General features: G+C 45.6%; 1 protein-coding gene across 16 annotated transcripts in view; it reads right to left on the bottom strand.

Annotated features, from left to right (window-relative positions):
* MACF1 (microtubule actin crosslinking factor 1) overlaps positions 1–16,989 on the bottom strand; it is a 287,679-nt gene that overhangs the window by 120,551 nt on the left and 150,139 nt on the right. For all 16 annotated transcript variants that reach the window (XM_081922848.1, XM_081922840.1, XM_081922836.1 and 13 more), the window contains 12 exons: positions 15,727–15,910; positions 14,281–14,450; positions 13,914–14,092; positions 13,192–13,330; positions 11,543–11,736; positions 10,695–10,857; positions 9,795–9,878; positions 7,796–7,903; positions 6,302–6,400; positions 5,504–5,656; positions 4,649–4,737; positions 4,000–4,135 (listed from right to left, as the gene is read on the bottom strand). In XM_081922848.1, the coding sequence (XP_081778974.1) occupies positions 4,000–4,135; positions 4,649–4,737; positions 5,504–5,656; positions 6,302–6,400; positions 7,796–7,903; positions 9,795–9,878; positions 10,695–10,857; positions 11,543–11,736; positions 13,192–13,330; positions 13,914–14,092; positions 14,281–14,450; positions 15,727–15,910 (1,698 nt within the window). The remainder of the gene's footprint in view (positions 1–3,999; positions 4,136–4,648; positions 4,738–5,503; positions 5,657–6,301; positions 6,401–7,795; positions 7,904–9,794; positions 9,879–10,694; positions 10,858–11,542; positions 11,737–13,191; positions 13,331–13,913; positions 14,093–14,280; positions 14,451–15,726; positions 15,911–16,989) is intronic.

Genomic DNA, 16,989 nt, shown 5'->3' with positions numbered 1-16,989 from the left:
AAGGGAGGAGGGGAAGTGGCACAAGCTTAGCCCCCTCCTCAAGCTTCCCATAAGCTTAGTACCCACACAGGCATGAAAAGTGGCAGACCATGGAAGAAGAGGCAGCCATGCCATTGAGCTCTTTTCCCTGACCACTTAAATGGCAGCCTCTCACATTTCAGCACAACGTTCACCCTCACCATGGTGTTTCAGAAGGCTTCAGAGCCCTGTCTCATGACATGTCAAAATCCAGCCTAGAATAAGCAAGTACTATGGGCAAGGGGTGTGTGTGTGAAAACACTGTAACCAACTTGAACAGGTATCAAGGTGCAACAAGGACCTCAGACACTGCTCACACCTACATCTAGCAGTGATTTCCCAACAACATCCCTGAGATTCCTTAGTCTTCTGTGCGGAGACAGATCATGGAAGACAAACCGCCTGAAGGACCCAGCTTGTCTGCCACTAGTCATCTCTCCATCACAATTGCAGTTACAGGAAGGGCGAGCCAGGAGGCGCTTTCGGCTCATCCAGGGCAACTACTGTATTCTGCAGATGAGATGCTTTAGCTGGTAAACTAATGGTGAAAGGAGGCCAACACATCTCAATGCGTTTCTTCCAAACATAAGCTGGTTTGCATACAATTCTAAGCCATGATTTGATTAAGCCACAGTTTACTTAACAACCCACCAGTCAACTGCAAGTTAACAGATGGTCAAACAAGGCACAATTTATTCCTCAAAAGTTTGGTTTGCTTTCCAACTCCTCTTGCCTTGTTGAACATCTGACTGAAACAAACCATGGCAAAGGAAGGAAGCTGAGTTTGCCTGTAACAACAGGCCATAGTTAAAACAAACCAAGGTTTGTAAGTGAACAATAAACAAATTAAGCTACTTGGCAGAGTTGGCACAAAATGCCAAGTTTAGAACTGTGTGCAAACTAGGTCACAGGCTCATTACAGGAAGTTTTCAAAAGCTGAGCCTAACCCCACCCCCACAGCTGATGGAGGGAAGCAGCATAACGATACTCCTTTGAGGAGATACAAAAGGGGGGATGTCAGTCCTGAGAATATATGTACTGGAGACCACAGTTATTTATAGAAATGACTTGAAGTGATTTACCCAAGGACACTGCAGTTGAGCATATGGCTATGCTGCAGTTTGAACTAAGAGCCTCCCAACATGCCCAGAACTCTATCCCCTAGAGCACAAAATGGGAATTTCATGGACTCTTAACCTGCACTTTTGCGCTAAATCGGAAATCTGGTGAAGGTAGTTTAGCTGGGGAAAGGGAGGGGAATGTAGCACTACGTAGACTTGTGGAATCGCCACACCTTGGCCATCTCCGCCCTGCACTGCACATAAACCCATATTTGGGGGAGTGGTACAGATGCCATATTGGCTGGGGACTGGACTTCACTATGTCCATGGAGGCCTGCTTCCCATCCAGGCCATGGGTGCAGCTTGCAGGCAAACAAGCCTGATAAGGCATCCAGAGTTCCTAAGAAGAGGCTGTGCTCTTTCTGGCTCCAAATGATACACCTGGCAGAGCTAAGAGGTAGCCCTGACAAAGCTCCATTTCATGGCCCAGCAGGGCAGGGGCAGGGACCCACTGGAAAGGCCTACAAAGCCTTCTTGCACCACAATCAAGACTCCAAACATGCACATCCAGATATTAAAATCAGCAAGAGAAGAAAAGAGAGAGAAAAGAGGGGAAGGACAGGAGTCATAAAAGGCTTTTTACTTACCAGAGTTGTGGGGTTTGCCGTGAGCAGTGAAAGAAGACAGAGCCTTTATGGAGCAGCTCAGCCGTATGGCACACACAGTGTAAAAGCTGGGGGGTGTTAGCATCCGGCATGCGACTGTTTGTTTTGCACAAAAAAGTAGAAAGAACAATATCCCCCCAAAACACACACACCACTTTTTCTCATTTCCTGAGTGAGGCTTTTGGTGTGACCTCCAGATTGTTAGTTTTAAAAAACGACAACACAAAATTGGAAGCAAGGATGGCAGTTAATCTGAACAGTAATTCCACATGAACACAAACCAAACAGGGACACATCATGCTCAATGCAGAGAGTTCTGTCATTTTGGTTTTGGCGTGCAGTTTCCCATTGCTTTGAACCAGACATTTTCAACCAAGATCTAGAGATTCTTCCATGAGCAAAAAAGGTTGGCAAATGGCTCCCCAAAGGATTTCTACAATTGTGATGCACTCAAACCGAAGTAAAAGGTAAATCCACACATAAGTGGAGACGTCTAAAAGCAGCTTTCACCCTCCTGGTACCCTCCAGATCTTTTGGGCTACAGCCCCATTCACCCCAGCCAACACAATCACACGGGACTGGGGCTGACGGAAGTTCCAGTCCAAAGCATCTGGAGGGAGCCACATTGGTGACAGCAGGTCTACAGCTCCCTTGGGAAAATCCATTCCTCTCTGGTCACTCTGCTCCACTCTGGCCTTTCTTCTTTAGAAGACCCCTGCTAGTTCATATGCATCTCCTGCAGTGGGCAGCCAGAATCAAAGTGTGCTGGCTCCCAGTGAGTTACAAGAGGGAACAATGTGAGCAGATCAGTATGGCCTTTTCCATGGAACCTCCTACCCCTGTACAGCTGGTGCTGCAGGAAGGCAGATGATATGGTGGTCTTCAGATCAGGGGGCAACTGATACACATCTAAAACAACATTTTAATGCTTCAGTGACAGAAGTGGTTATATTTACTGAAAGGCTGCCATCCCATACAACCTTTAGCCCAAATACTAAAAAGGGCAACAGGGCTTTCTTCCTGCTTTAATAGGTTCGTTAGTGCTTCAAGACACAGGGAGGTAGCAAGCATCAAAACATAACTCCACACAGATATACATATTGCATTGGACACATGAATACCACACTTACGTACATGTAATATACAGAGTATACCCAGGCAGGACTCCAGAAGAACAAACCAAGAAACACAGATGGGACAGATGTTCAAAGACATTTTTGCCAGAAGGGAGGGTGGCATAAAGTGGAGCTCAGAGGTGCATGGAAGAAATGTATGAAATATTTTCTGGCAGTGAAGTATCCTATTATTGGAATACCACAGCACTGTCATCCCATGAGGGTGGGGAGGTGAGGAGGGGGAGAAAGAGATTTGTTTTCCTCTTGTTTGCTTCAGATTAGAAGCATGCATTATACTTAGGTCAGGTTCTTGCTTCCCTTTGCTGGCTTTTCTGTTCTACTCCATGACCTCACTTGCCTCCCTTAGCTTCTCCCCCCCCCCAACCATAACTGTTAGTAGCAGAGCTGGCCCAGCCATTAAAGAGCTACTGGGTCTTGGAACAGCCTCTGATCCTTTCTCTCTTTCTATCTCTCTTTTCTTTGCTACCTGCCTACTTACCTGCCCCTGACACCTGAACTCTTCACCTAAACTGGGTCTGCAAAACTCTAGGCTACTATAATTTATGCCTTTAAATTCATGCTGAAAACTTCTATTGCGGCAGTGCTGCAAAGCTTATAAGGCAATTCATCATCATCACCATAGGTGAAAGGCATTCTTGGAAATCTCCAGTCCCAGATTACATGGGGAATGCACTCATTTTCAGAGTACTGCTGAAGAAACAAGATGGGGTGGCCAAAGTTTTATATTTTTTCCTAAGAGAATGCATCAGCTAGCAGCTTTCCTCTTCACCTTAGCATGGTTGCAAAGGAACCTGCGTATTCCAAAGGCACAGGAGCCCTCCATGGGCAAGGAGTCTGGCAACCCTAGTCTGTCATCTGCCCAAATCAACAATTTTATGAAACTCTCTCTTGTCTCGTCCTTCAGAAACCAACTCAGCAAAGAAGGAACCTCTTCAGAATGCAGAAGATGGGAGAGAATGGGATGGAGCTGACTAATAAGGATTTTCAAAAGTCATCAGGGCTGTGGATGAAGGGACAAGTGCTGCCAAGAACAGATTCTCTCTCCCACCCCTGGGGAGGGAAAGAAAAAAATAATATCACAAACTGGGGAGGAACCTGGGATGGAGAGAGAAAGGATACCTTATGGGCGGTCTCCTGGGCCATGTGACTTTGGAGCTGCTGGAGCTGTTCTGTGGAGTCAGAGCACAGCTGGTCATAAGTCTTCTTGAGGACATCCAGCTGGGTCACAATGTGTTCCTTCTCCTGGGCAGAAAGCCTGCAGGTTGGCACATAAGAGACATCTCTTGATATAAGCACGGCAATTGTAAAACCCTAAAAGGATGCCTGCTGAGATTATGGGTTGCAATATAGCTTCAGGCCTGCAATATATTGAGTGGAGGAAGTGGCCAATTTAGCCCTATACTGCTTACTCCAACTGGCAGGCTCCAGGAATCCTGATGCAGAGGTCAACCCTGGCACCTTATACATTCAAAGCATGTGCTGCCTTATTGAGGTGCAAACTAACACCTCTGTGGTCAAGTAAAAAACACTCCATCAGCAACGACAGCCTGGAAATTTCCTCCCTAGCTCCTGTGTGTCTACAGGACATCAATTTCAAATTTCCATCTTTGTTTTCTCAGGATGACAGCATAAAACATTCCGAGAAGTTAAGTGAATTTAAAAATAGGGAAAATGCAAGCTTAGACTCCATCCCCACCCCTTGCAACAACTAAATCTGCAATAAACCAAACAAATTTAATTCTTTCTGACTGACGTTCTCCCAACTCACTTGTGTCCATGCTTTGCAAGGAAGATCTGAGCAGTTTTGATAGCTTCCGAGACTTGCTCCTGCTTTGTAACCAATTCCTCATTTAGAACCTGATGAGAAGAAGGAGAGTACTATGTTCAGAAGGGCAAGAAGGGTGACACATCCCTAAGATCTAGTGACACATGTCCAAGCACTGGAAGAAGCTCAAAGGCCAGTGACTCAATGCAGCCTTCCCAGCAATGTTGGCTGGAACAGATAGGAGTTATAGTCCAAAACATCTGGAGGGCACCAGATCAACACAGACTGGACTAGTAAATCCAAATAAATCACTAGTTCCCAGTATCAGAATTAATCAGCTTTTGTCTAAAAAAATTATCAGAAGTTCAAAATAGGTCAGTTAATTTGGGGATTTAAGAAACCAGCCAATTAGTAAAAGGAATGAACCTCCATTTGGAGTAATATTTGAAGCAGATAATTCTTTCTGAAGAAAACAGCTTCAGAGAGAGAAGGGGGGGGGGGGAGAGAAAGACAAAAATCAGTGACTATTTCCAGAAGGAGACAGGTTTATTCAGGCAAAAACTCACACAACAGTTTGTTCCTTAAGGCCAGAAGAACAAAAATGAAAAAATAAATCCAACTTCAAGCAAAGCAGAAAATGAACTGAGCCCCCGAGGAAGTGGAGGAGCTCACATCCGGTGGAAACGAAGACGTTTTCTGCCTTCTTCAAGTGACTAGGAGTTAGCAACCCACCTGGTGATGTCCTACTGCCCACTAGAGAGATAAACCCAGCAGGATTGACCTAGGCTTAGTCTGGTATTGCTGACACACACTGGAAAAGGATCAAAGGAAGTGAGAGGCACCCCTGCCCTTACGCACCTGCTGCTCCAAGATGGACTTCTCAATATCTCCAAGCTCTTTGCCCTTTGGTGGGACACTTTTGAACTGTGCACTCTGTTTGAAACCCATGACCCAGCCCAGGAGTTCCTTCACTTTGTCCACATGCTCTTGCTTCTCCTCCTCCACAACTTTCTGCAAGAAGAAAAGAGAGAGAGATGGAATATGTGCTGGCTCTATGTCAGCAAGCCTTTGCTAGATATTAGCTAAGCTGTTATGCCACGGAATGCTCACAAACATTCTCACTTGCTTGGGATAGATGTATCAAGAACAAAACACTGACACAGTGTAGATTCTGTGGGTGAAGTGAAAGTTAACCTGGTTGGAGGTTACATCAATGTAAGAATATGGTGTTGGTGGGGAGGCAGATGGATATGTGTGAACACAGGAGTTTGGGGGAGGGGGATTAAGTGGGAAAATCTCTGGACAGGGGACTGAAAAGCAAGGGCCTAAAGTATACATAGACAGAAGTGGTGGGTCCTTGAGGAAAAAACTAAATGACAACTATATTGGGTTAAGGAAGGGGAAGGGAGAGAGATGGTTAGAAAAGAACAACTCCTCACATAAGGTTCAGGGAAAGGAATGACTGCAAGTATTAGCAAGAAGCTGATGGTTTTGTGACTCTATGCCAACCAAAGAGCCCTTCTAACTGTTGCAGCCCTGATTGCCTTCAAAGGAAAGGGGCTAAAACTCCCAAGATCACATGCGGCAAAACCCACTGCCTAACCCCAGTGGGCCACAATGAATTCACGATGCAGACACCACAGAGCAGCCACTTACTTCTTCCTCTTCCAGGCGCCGGAGAGCATCACTGATGTACTTCACGTGCTGTGTGGTCAATGTGACCAGAGCTGTGTAGCGTGTGCGCAGGTCCATGAACTGGAAGGGTGGGGTGGAGAGAGAACACAAGAGAAAAACAACACCACAAAGAACATGGTTGTTAAAGCCAATGAATGACAGAGCATCCAACTTCCCACTTTGCTCCGAACATGCAGCCTTTCTCCTTCTGGAGAACAGGGAAATGCCCCCACTCACTGCACAATCTGATGGACATTTCTACAGAGCCAGAGAAGTGCAGCAATCTTGGAGACAGAGCATGTGTGCATCTTAAAATAACAGTTAAATACGGAACAGGAGAAGGAAGAAATGCTGAAGACAGCCTCTCTGCTTTGTCAAGGAAGAAAGACCACTTTGAGAGCCATCCCAGGGTGGTTTCTAGCTGGAAGAAGAACTCTGCCATCTTGCACATGGATGTGAAATCTGGATGCTTCTCTCCTGTATATCTCTTTCCCCAAAATGTTAGGGTGAGGAAGACAGCCATATCCTGAAATAGCCCAGTTCTGCCAGCAGGACCAAGACACCCTCTCTCTTTCTCTGGCTGTGTGGAAGACTGCTGAAGCTAAGGAATTCTAGCCTTGTAAAGTGGTCCTGTGCAAGGCTACCAGGGAACAATTTGCTCTGAGCTCTGCGGGAAAAGGCCAGGTTTTTAAGGTTCCTGCACTGCAGGGGGTTGGACTAGATGACCCTCAGCATCCCTTCCAACGCTACAGTTCTATGATTCTAAGAAGCAGAGCCCCAATCTGTTTCATCAAGGTGGAAGCAAAGAACAAAAAACCTCACTTGGGGCCACCCCCAACACAAACTCAGTGCATAAACTCAAAGAGGCGACTTGCTCAGCACCCCAAGCTTCCATATGGAGCAACACCCAGTTGAGATTTCTCTTGCTGGCTCTTTTCCTTTGGATGCTTCCAGACAGGGGCTTAATTTGCAAACAGGTAGTTGGCAACAGGGTTTTTTAAAATAAAAAATCCAGATCAAAAGGGGGGGGGGAGCAAAGGGGGATATAGGCTAGCATTTTGATGCTGACAATGTCTTGGGGATGCTGCAAAAACACTGTGCATGCATGAGAAGCACCAATCTGATAACCAAACACCCATCTGGAAGCACCCTTGGACTCATCCAAAAGATCCACACACAGCGAACTGCATGGTGCTCTTTATTTACCTTGCAGGTGGCAGAGCTGGGTCGATCCCTGTAGGGATTTGAACCCGTGGTTCCAAGAAGTCTACGTATGCCAGACCCTGATGCTTAGAGCTTAGAGCCTCTGTGGCTGACAGAAAAGACAGTGAGGGTGGAAACTTTTACACATGGGTTCAGGAGGAGAGGCAGGAGTGCCACATGTCCATCTACTCAGGAAACTGAGCAAGCCCTCGCCTCCCCTGCCCCACTTCCAGCCTAGAGAATACACTAGCCAGCAGCGGCCAGGCCCCTCACCTCCTGTGTGACGGCATCAGAGGAGGAAAGCATGCGCCGGCGCTTCACGGGGGACTTCTGCTGAGATTCCACAAACGCACGGTACGTCATCAGCTGCAGCTCATAGTCCTGACAATGCAAAAACGGAAACATGGGGGGTTCAGTTCCCAAACCCCACATTTAGTACTGCCACATAAAGCAGAAAATGAAAAACAGAATCCTAAAGCAAATTGAGCAGGCGTGTATAGGAGAGATTCCTTGGGATGAAGGGCATTCTTGAAAAAGAAGTAATAAATAAACCAAAGATGCCACGCAATGCCCTTGTTCACATGTAACGCAAAGCCACACCATGGCTTAGCATGAATGAGGAAACATGAGGCCTCCCACAGAGATCGCAGTGGCTTTGAGACTTCATGTTTGTTTTGCTGCTGTGCTATGCTGAGCTAAGCTGTGATTTGGCTTAATGTGTCATCTGAAACCAGGCTACTGGATTTAGCTCTCCGGACAAACCACAAGTTGTAAACCATAGGATAAACATTAGTTAAAGTTCTAGGTTTGTCTGCGGAGAGCTAAACCACAAGCCAGGTTCAGACAACATGCTAAGCCAAACCATGGCTTAGCAAAATACAGCACAGCAGCCAAACAACTACAGAGGGACATAGGACCTGTGTTCTCCCCCCTACCCAGGAGTCCACCTGCTAAATTATGATTCGGCTTAGCATTACATGTGAACTAGGCCAATGTGTTCTCTCTGTATACTTCTTCTTCTTCTTCTTATTATTATTATTACATTTTCCATTTTTCTGTTCACACATCTTGTTTCCCCCACATACAATATTTCTGTACAGACTTCCCAACCTAGCATTCCATGGCATTCATAATAAACCTAAATTTGCTGCATCTCCATTTATTTATCCACCCTACTTTTATCTCTTCTAGACCATTGTTGTAGTTGACTGCTGTTCATATGCCGTATTGGCCCAAATATAGGCCAATATAGGCCCACAAATAAGCCGCACCTTTAAAATGGTGGGGGGGGGGAGGAAAAAAAGACAATACCCGAATATAAGCTGCTCCTTTAAAATTGGGTTACAGGCTAAAAATTGCTGCGGTTGGTAGAATTGTAACTCCATGCCAATTTAAGCCTTTGATCTTGCAAGTTACCATACAATTGCTAAAATCGCAAATCACTATTCAATTGCTACAATTCCACAGGCACTCACACCCATAAATGGCAAATGAACAGTCTCAAACTCACAAATCAGCAATAAAATATTTTTTTGTTCCGTTTCACCATATGTCTGTTTCAGCAGCAATATAAAACCCAATTTTTGTAAGGTCACGAATTTAAGCTGCACTTTAACTTTTCACAGTTGGAATTTGGCAGGGAAACTGCGGCTTATATTCAGGCCAATACGGTAATTACCACTACAGTCGTACCTTAGAAGTTGAATGGAATACATTCCAGAAGTCTCTTCGAGTTCCAAAATGTTCATAAACCAAAGCTCCTGTACCCAATCAGAAGCCACAGAAGCCCTGTCGGACATCTGGCTTCCAAAAATAGTTCTCAAACTGGAACACTCACTTCTAGGTTTGTGGCGTTTGGGAGCCAAAATGTTCGAGAACTAAGCTGTTCGAAAACCAAGGTACGACTATACTTGCAAACTGATTTTAGCATCATTTTTTTTAATACTCCCCCAAAGCTTTCCATTCGCCCTTTGTCTGTTTATGTCCAGGTTACTTATTTTGGCTGTCATATTTGCAAGTTCTGCAAATTATGTCAATTTTTAACCACTTAAGTTGTACAATAAAAAGAAAAGAAAAGAAAAAGAAAATGATGGTTTTGAAAAGGCTTTTGATCAGATCCTCCCAGAACTCATGGGATAACTTTAAAGAACCCACATATCTCTTGTGGTTTGGTCATTTGCATTTCAGATAACCATCTAAATCCGCCTTTGCCAATCTGGTGCTCTCCAGATACAATTCCCATCAGACTCAGTCAGAACAGCAATCGTATTACCTTGACAGCAGCTGAGTATTGCTGAGATAGTTTCTGACACTGGTCCAGTTTGGCTTGATTTGCCTCTATTTCAGCAAACAGTGCCTTAAATGCAAGAGAAAAGCAATGTTAAAATCACGGTGACAAACTGGAAGGTTTATCTGCCCTCTAAGAAGGTTTGTTCTCTCTGTGTTCTCTTTCCTACAGATTCACATCACACCGCCCACACACTTCACTTAATTACTGAGTTAATTATTCCAACAAGAACATCCCTACAGTTATCAGTCAGTCACTGAGCTAGGGACACCCCCGCCTTCCTAATTTACGGTTCTTTTCCTTCAAAAAGCCATAAGAGACAACCAGTTGGATCAGGTCAAAGATCCATCTAGTCCAGCATAGTCTTTCCCAGATGCATCTGGGAAGCCAGCAAGCAGGACCCAAATGCAACAGCTGTCTTCCCACACAGATTCCCAGAAACTGGTATTCAGAGGAATAGCTCAGTTAGTAGAGCATGAGACTCTTAATCCCAGGGTTGTGGGTTCATGTCCCGCTCTTGGGCGAAAGATTCCTGCATCCCAGGGGGTTGTACTAGATGATACTTGTAGTCCCTTCCAATTCTATGATTCTATTACTAGCAGTCACTAATAAACTATTTATTAACTGCTTTGTTCTCCACGAATCCTAAAGCTTATGAATTTTAACTATGGCTTTGCATTACGCACAAACCCAGCACCCTTCCTTAAGCATGGTTTGTTTGGTCACTCCCACCCTCAGACGCTACAAAGACATGAGGCAAGAGCAGCTGGAAAACAAACTCTGGAGCCATGATTTGTTTGATCATCGGTAGAATAACTTGTAGTTAACCTGTGATTTGTTAAGCAGACCATGGCTTAAGCAACAGTGGCTTCGTCCGGGCCTTACCATTTGCTGGCTGAGTTGCTCTGAAAGGACCCTGCTATCTTCCGCTTGTCCAGGTTTCATCAGTTCCTGCTGCGTTGTGGTCTCCTCAATCCACTGGATTAGTGCCCCATGACAGTTCCGGTAATCACTCAGTACTTCCTCAATACTCTCTAGCTCTGATCGGCTGTCAAGAGATGAAGAGGAGGAAGAGAAAATGTGAGTGAGATAAAACTATGAGCCTGAAGTTGTATGAACAATATTGCTTTGATGTAAGAACAGTTTTGCTGTGTATGGCATTTTCTAAAGTAAAAAAGAAAAGAAAAGAGGATAGGTCCTGCCCTGTAGAGGCTCGCAATTTGGGATGGTTTACCAAAGACCTGGAATGGTAGAATCCAGCAAGATTTAGCACTTACAACTTTTAGATGAGCACTAAAACAACCTACAATTCCAGTGGCAAATCCATGTTGGGTAACTAATCTTTACCAAGAGCCATATTTTGATCTGGTAACAGCAGCAACACTGGCATCTACCCTCACTCCTTGCAAGACTCTTTAACCCCTTCCTGCCTTGCAGAAACGGCAACAAAAGCTTCTGCAGAACCCTTCTCTGTTCTCCTGTGCAAGAACTGGCTCATGTCCTTCTCAAAAGCAGTAAGATATGAGGTACGGGTAGGCATTATTTTCTCTCTTTTGTTTTAATATTCCTTTATTTTAAATCATTTATTACCCAAGGAATCCCAGAGCAGGGTACAAAAAACAAAAAGGGAGTAGCTGGCAGTTGCAGTCTGAAACATTTGGAGGGCAACAAATAGAAAAGTGTGGATTAGCCTATCAGTGAGAAAGCAGTTGCCCAGAGGTGGTTCTTCTCACCGAGTCTCGATCTGTAGGCTGACCCTCTGCCAGCGATCCCAGAGTTGGCTCCCTTTCTCCTGGTAGCGCTCCAGGTCCGGACTGCGCTCCTGCTTCAGACGGTACAGCTGGTCTGTCACAACTTTAGCTCTTGCCAAGTCATCTTCCAACATAGCAAAGACGTTGCCCTTATCGTTCACTTCACTGATCCATTGCTGCAGCATTAAAAATGGAGAAAGAGAGAGAGAAGCGCTGATTGAGAATGACTGAAATAAAGAATAGGCAGACTGCAAGAACCCATCCTCTAGCTCAGCCTTAACCAACCTGGTGACCCCCAGATGTGTTTGGACCGCAACTCCCATCAGCCCGAGCCAGCACTGCCATGTTGGCTGGGGCTGTGTGGAACTGTTCTGCAAAATGTCTGAAGAGCACTAGGTTCGCAGTGCTGTGAATATTTATTTATTAAGGTTTTATACTACTCTTTGTTCAATGAACTCGGGGCACATTATTATATTGCTCAAATGATAAATACATAATCATTTCAATCAACACACATTAAAAAGAAGTAAAAATACCACATCTGTCTAGAGAGTGATTACAAAGCCAAGCATATAAAAATAATAGGACATTGACTCAGTTCACACACAATGCTAAGCCAAAACAGGCAAGCTTGTGGGCCTCCGGACAGGTGATTGTGGTCACTCTTCTCCTCCTCTAATCCTGCCACCACCATGTTGCCATAAGCTAAGCCACAGTTGGGCTTAGCATTACACCTAAACCTGAGCTCATGGTTTATGTCACTCTAGACATCCAAAATCCATAATCAAGTGTTGTTCTACGACTTACCACTTGTGGGATAAACCACAAACCTGGGTTCAGACGTTATGCTAAGCCAAACCATGGTGAAACTCACATCAGTCCGGCAGCAGCAGCAGGACCAGAAGAAGAGCCAAGCAGCTGCATTCTCCCTGGAAACTTGCACCTTTGTGCTAAACCATGGCTTCACTTAGCAGTACCTGGTCACTGAATTCACATAACTGCCAATCCAAGTCTTTCCCTTCAGGCCTTAAATTTAACTGCAGCTTATTGTTACAGGGGTGGGACACCTGTGGCCCTCCAGATGTTGGTGGACTGCAACTCCTCTTGATTCCTGACTGCTGACCATGCTGGCTAGGGTTAATAGGAGCTAGAGTCCAACAACATATGGAGGACCACAGGCTAGTCACCTCTGGAATAAAATGATGTTTGCATTGTTTGTTTCAAGCTGATGCATTTGTAAATACCTAACTTCATTTACTGATCTTAAAAGGTATTTGATTAAAAAAAAACTATTTGGCTCAAGGAGGGTATGTACATTTCTTCAATACACAATGGCTTCTTGTCCACCCACAGAATGGCTGGGAGATCCAAAGTACATCTGTTGAAGCAGGCAGACGCTAGAGGGCAGGAGATGCAAGATACTGTGTTCATCAGCTTGGCACAAGCCAGACTCATTGCCAAGAGCTATCAGCATCAGCCTGAGGAGCAACATGGCCTGAAAGGCACAGCTGTTTTGTTTGCTGTTCACCATCAGGCAGCAATAAGCTTCATCAGGACAGTAAGAATTTGCAGCCACACGAGACAGGCATCTCCCCACCCAGAGGACCCAGCTGGTGGAGGGAAAAGCTTACCTGTAATGTGGCTCGGTGAGACTGAATGGCACTTAGGTCCGCAGGCACAGCCTCCTCCTGGCTCAGTTTAACCTCATACCCTTTGACCAAAGACTCAGCTCCTTGGGTATTACGAATGATGACGTCCACAGTCTTTAACCTATCAGATAAAAAAAGGGAAACTTCACTTCCTGAAACTACGACAAGCTTTTATTTGGTGGCACATCAGCATGCTTGTATCTGGCCAAGTGGGTGGATGTCATCACAACCTAAGGGGCTCCCAAAATGACTGCCACTCCTGGCCTCCCTCCTTCACTGCAAGTACATACAAAATTAAGATCTGCATCACTTGAACTCAACATAGATCTCAGAATTCTAGTGTTGCTAGACTCTTCCAGTCAGAAGCAACTGAAGCAACTGGCTTTGAGAAAATGGAATCAAGTGGTCATTTCCTCTGGGAATTCTCCAAAAATTACTGGATTCTAGGGGACTGAATAAGCCCCACCGAATGCATTCCAGGGGATTGCATAAACCACTCTTCATGTACTAGGAGGCTAACAGCCAAAAGGTCTCTACATTTTACAGAGTAACCACAGCAGAGCACACACTCTGTATGTAAAAGCTTTCAGGTTCAGAGTCAGTACTGAGCTAGAAGGACCAATGGTCTGTGTGTATGTTCCTATCATACAGCAACAACTGGTTCCCTCTCTTGGCTTGATAACAAGACAGCTATAAGAACTCACTTGTCCAGATAGATAGTTGAGAGCCCGTAGACATGGTCCATCTTTTCCACTAGCAGGTTAAGTTCAGAACGAAGGTGTGGGGTGCTGGTTCCCGTTGGAGACTTGTGCAGGAAAATAGTGCATCTCTCAGAAAGTTGCTCCATGTCGTCCTTCAAGTGATTCAAATCTTCCTTCAATCTCTGCAGAGACCAACAGGAGTTAGTGAGCAAGAGCAGAGATGCTGACCTTTCATGCTACATATCTGCCTTCACAGCAACGGTCCGCAGGGGCAAGAACTAAGCTGGGGGATGTAACAAGTCAAAGAAGGGACTTTTCAGTCATACTGTCCAAAATCTGGAATATTCCCCGAAGACTATAAAACACCAACCTCCTGCTCAGCAAGCCGGAAAGTGTTTTCCTGCAGGGCGTCCCCATCCGTTCTTGTGCTGCTTGGCGTCCGGATGGTGCCCACCAGACGTTGTTCACACTCCTCCAGGTGAAGCCGAATATTCTTCAGCTCAGAGAGGTATGTCCGAGAAGCAGTCTCATCTTTGTCCTCTGTTCACACATGTACAACAAAAGCAAAATAACTGAAATCTTCCTCCAGCTGTTTCATGTGCTCAGATGTGGGTCAAATGCTACTGCTGTTTGGAAGCTCAATAGAAGCTCCATGTTCTGCATGCAGAAGGCCACAGATCCAGCCCCAGTCCCTTGCATCTTCCATTAGAAAGGACCTCAGAAGATAGCAGGGTTGGGAAATAAAGGCCTTGATCTGCAAGAGACTCTGGGGGAATCACTAATGGTTACAGTGGACAGTGCAGTGTCATGAACCAAACCTTAGAATCTGCTTTAGAGGACTGTACATTTGAGATCCCTGATTTTCAGGGTTATGAAATGTGTAGGGAGCCTCCACTTTGCAAGGGGTACAGCTAGCCTGCTCATCCCTATAGTGCCCCTCATGTGTTTATTTTACTGTCAAGTAAAACACCTGGCAAGTTAATGTGCAAGATCCAAAGAGTGACAAAATTGGAAAAACATGTTTCTTTCCTTCAAGACGTTTACCACATCTTGATCAAAACAGGAGAGAGCTCCTGGGGCCAGAAAAAACATTGATTTGGCGGCCAGATTCACCCTTGAATGAAACAGTTATTGTTCCTTCCATCTCTCACACTGCAAATATTCCCTTCATCAGAAGATCTCAGGGCAGTTCACAAATAAAAATACAGGCTAGAACAGAGGTCGACAAACTAAGGCCCGCGGACTAGATACAGCCCACCGGGCTCGTTAATCAGGGCCGCAAACCTTGTGAACCCTGCCGCCTGCTCAGTCAGTCCCCGCACTAAACAGACACAGGAAGCTCCTGCAGCCAATTAGAAGCCGTGGACGCGTCTGGACGCCCTTTCTCCCTGCTGAGGCAGCCGAGCGAGAAGGAAGCGGCAGTAGCGTGGAGGTTGCCTCCGCCGCCCAGGTCAGCGACATGGGCTCTGTGCCCCACTAAGACAGAGGACGGCGACATTGCCGAAGACAAGGCATCGTCGGCGTGAGTGGCATCGGTGGGGTGTGGGGGTGTGCTTTCAGGAGGGGGTGGGTCTGGCCCCCTACAAGGTCTGAGGCACAGTGGACCGGCCCCCTCCTGAAAAAGTTTGCTGACCCCTGGGCTAGAAGCACAAAACAAATAGTTAAAACCAAAACAAAACCATAACCTCACCTCCCACAAACACCTTTAAAAGCCCATAGAATATTAATCATCTAGGCCAGGCTTCACCAAGCCCAGAGCTGATGGAAGGAAGGAGGCACCAGGCTGGCAAAGCTAACCTAGGCTCAGACAGCTTACCATTTTCCATTGACTGCAAAAGCTGCTGGAAGTGCTCCTTGCATGAGTCCACATCCTCCTCTAGGCGCAGCCGATCTGTTACAGAGAAGAGCTCCGAATCCCGGCTGTCCTCCAAGAAATCATCATAGTGCACCTGCAGGCTCCTCATGGTTTGGTGGCATTCCCCTGGGGCCAGAGCCCTGAGCTGTGAGTTACACACACACGAACACAAAGGGGACATGTTCACATTGAGGGCTAAGTGAAGATGAACAACGCTTGGAACCACAGGCAAAGATGACGAAAATGGTAGGCATTGTTTTTTGTCTCATTGCTGGCTCCAGCCAAGCAAGTTTTGCAGGTGTTTGTTGCTTCAAGCTTTAGAATTCTAGAGTTGGAAGGGACACCGAGGGTCATCTAGTCCAAACCCTTGAAATGCAGAAATCCCAACACATGCCCCCCACATCCAATTAGAAACCATACTGGACTCTATTTAACTTTGCAAAGGTGCTAGCAATGTTATTACCCCCTCAGAAGGACATGCGTGCCTATTGGCCAGTAACTGTAATATCACTGGAGACAAGCAACACACACAAGACCAGCTCTGAGTAGGAGGCAACATGTGTATGAAACAAATCTAAGGCACCTTCCTTGCTTTTGATTCACATGGATAAAGAATCTTGTGGCATCTTATCACCAAAAGACTTATTATGGCATCACTTTTTGTAGGCCAGTACCTACTTTGGGAGATAACACAAAGTTTCAGGTATATGGTGAAATGGGGCTTAGCCCACAATAGTTTATGCCACAATAAAGTTGGTTGGTCTTTACTAAGCCAAAGTTGTTATTGTTTTTGAAGCAATAGAGTGGCCGAGCTACCTCCTCTGCAATGTATTTGTTTGAGCTGCCTTTGGTTTTCAGTGGCCAAGGGGTGATATTTGTGTAATGGGGTTGTTATGTGAAGAAGAAGTGGTTAGTTATCATTCTATAATCTTCTAAATTCAGGAGTTTAAGCAGGATGTTCTTTTTGGTTATGCTGTGAAGTGGCACTATATTGGTGGCATATGAAAACAACTTCTTATTTTATTGGGCTGATTTTACTAAAGGAAGTCTTTGGTTGCCAAGGGGTCTCGCCCTCACCCCACTGCACACGCAATTCTTCAGTCTTGTATTATTATACAACCTTACCTTCCCATTTCCTCCCACCACCTTCTAACTTCCTGTCCAGCTCCACCCAATCAGGAGGCCACTTTTACGGTTGGCATGCTTTAGCTGTGCACACCCTTA

This window comes from Podarcis melisellensis (genome assembly GCF_964234715.1).
Source record: "Podarcis melisellensis genome assembly, chromosome: 8".
Classification (NCBI taxonomy): Eukaryota; Metazoa; Chordata; class Lepidosauria; order Squamata; family Lacertidae; genus Podarcis; species Podarcis melisellensis.
Note: the sequence above shows the minus strand (reverse complement) of the source record. Positions and strands in the feature narration are given on the sequence as shown.